At 55.1% G+C, this 1,145-nt stretch overlaps 1 protein-coding gene across 1 annotated transcript; it reads left to right on the forward strand.

Moving 5' to 3' along the window:
- Positions 1-231: 231 nt before the first annotated feature.
- ETH_00033685 (uncharacterized protein) lies at positions 232-891 on the forward strand (the record flags this gene model as incomplete). The annotated part of the gene is made up of 1 exon (XM_013374780.1): positions 232-891. One exon carries the CDS (start codon positions 232-234, stop codon positions 889-891), a length of 660 nt encoding a protein of 219 aa, XP_013230234.1.
- Between the last annotated feature and the right edge of the window lie 254 nt (positions 892-1,145).

Below are 1,145 nucleotides of genomic sequence, written 5' to 3' on the forward strand. Positions count from 1 at the left end.
GCTGCGCCTCCTGGAGGTGGTCTTCCATCATTTGGGCCATTCCTCTTCTGTAAAAGGCTTTGCAGTTCTTCGGGTCAATTTGCAACGCCTGCGGGGCACCTAAACCCTAAACCCTAAACCCTAAACCCTAAGCCCTATGGCTTTGACGCCTTCTTGACGTGAGACATCGGGCAGCACAGCAGCAGCAGCAGAAGCAGCAGTAACAGCGGTGGTCGCACCCGCAGCATCCGTATGAGCAGCAGCAAGACTCCCCACAGCAGCAGCAAGCAGCACAGGCACCCCGCAGCAGCAGCACCGCAGCACAGCCGGAGCAGCAGCAACCACACAGCAGCAGCCGCACAGCCGCAGTCGCAGCAGCACAGCAGCAGCTGCAGAGCAACAGCAGCAGCCGCAGCAGCCGCAGAGCAGCAGCAGCACAGCAGCAGCAGCAGCAGCGCGTCGAACCAGCCTGCACTGTATGTACACCTCCTCGAAGTCCCGCTGCTGCAGCTTGCATGCAGCCAAGTTCAAATGGGCCGGCAGCTTCGCCTGGCTGAAGAGAACTTCTTCTTCTGCTGTCGAAGGAAAGGTGTAGTCCAGCTGCAGCAGCGCCTGCGCAGCAGCAGCAGCAGCAGCAGCAGCAGAAGCGGCAGGGTGGGGGGCTCGCGGCGGGGGAGCCGGCGCAAGAAATTGAGGTGTACAGCAGCAGCAGCAGCAGCAGCTGCTGCTGCTGCTGCTCTTGCTGCTCCTGCTGCCGTTCGGCAGATGAAGAGCCCAGGGGGCCACTCAGGCACCGACGCAGCAGCAGCAGCAGCAGCAACAGCAGCAGCAGAAGCGTTGACTGCAGCAGCAGAACCAAGGCAGCAGCTGCAGCAGTGGCAGAAGCAGCCCTTGCTTCCTCTATTTGATTAAATGAACAGCTAACTTAATTAATTTAATTAATTTAACTAATTGAACTAATTAATTAAATCAATTGCTTAATTTTAATTAATTAATTTAAATTAATTAAATTAATTAAATGACTCACCTTGCGGTAGCAAACAGCTGCCAGTCCGAAGTTGCGGTCTTTGTAAGCTGCGTTGCCTTCGCACCGAAACCTGCGCCAAACACAAACCCTAAACCCTAAACCCTAAACCCTAAACCCTAAACCCTAAACCCTAAACCCT

The sequence above is a fragment of the Eimeria tenella genome, genomic scaffold, assembly GCF_000499545.2.
Source record: "Eimeria tenella Houghton genomic scaffold, Eth_scaff2295, whole genome shotgun sequence".
Taxonomy (NCBI): Eukaryota; Apicomplexa; class Conoidasida; order Eucoccidiorida; family Eimeriidae; genus Eimeria; species Eimeria tenella.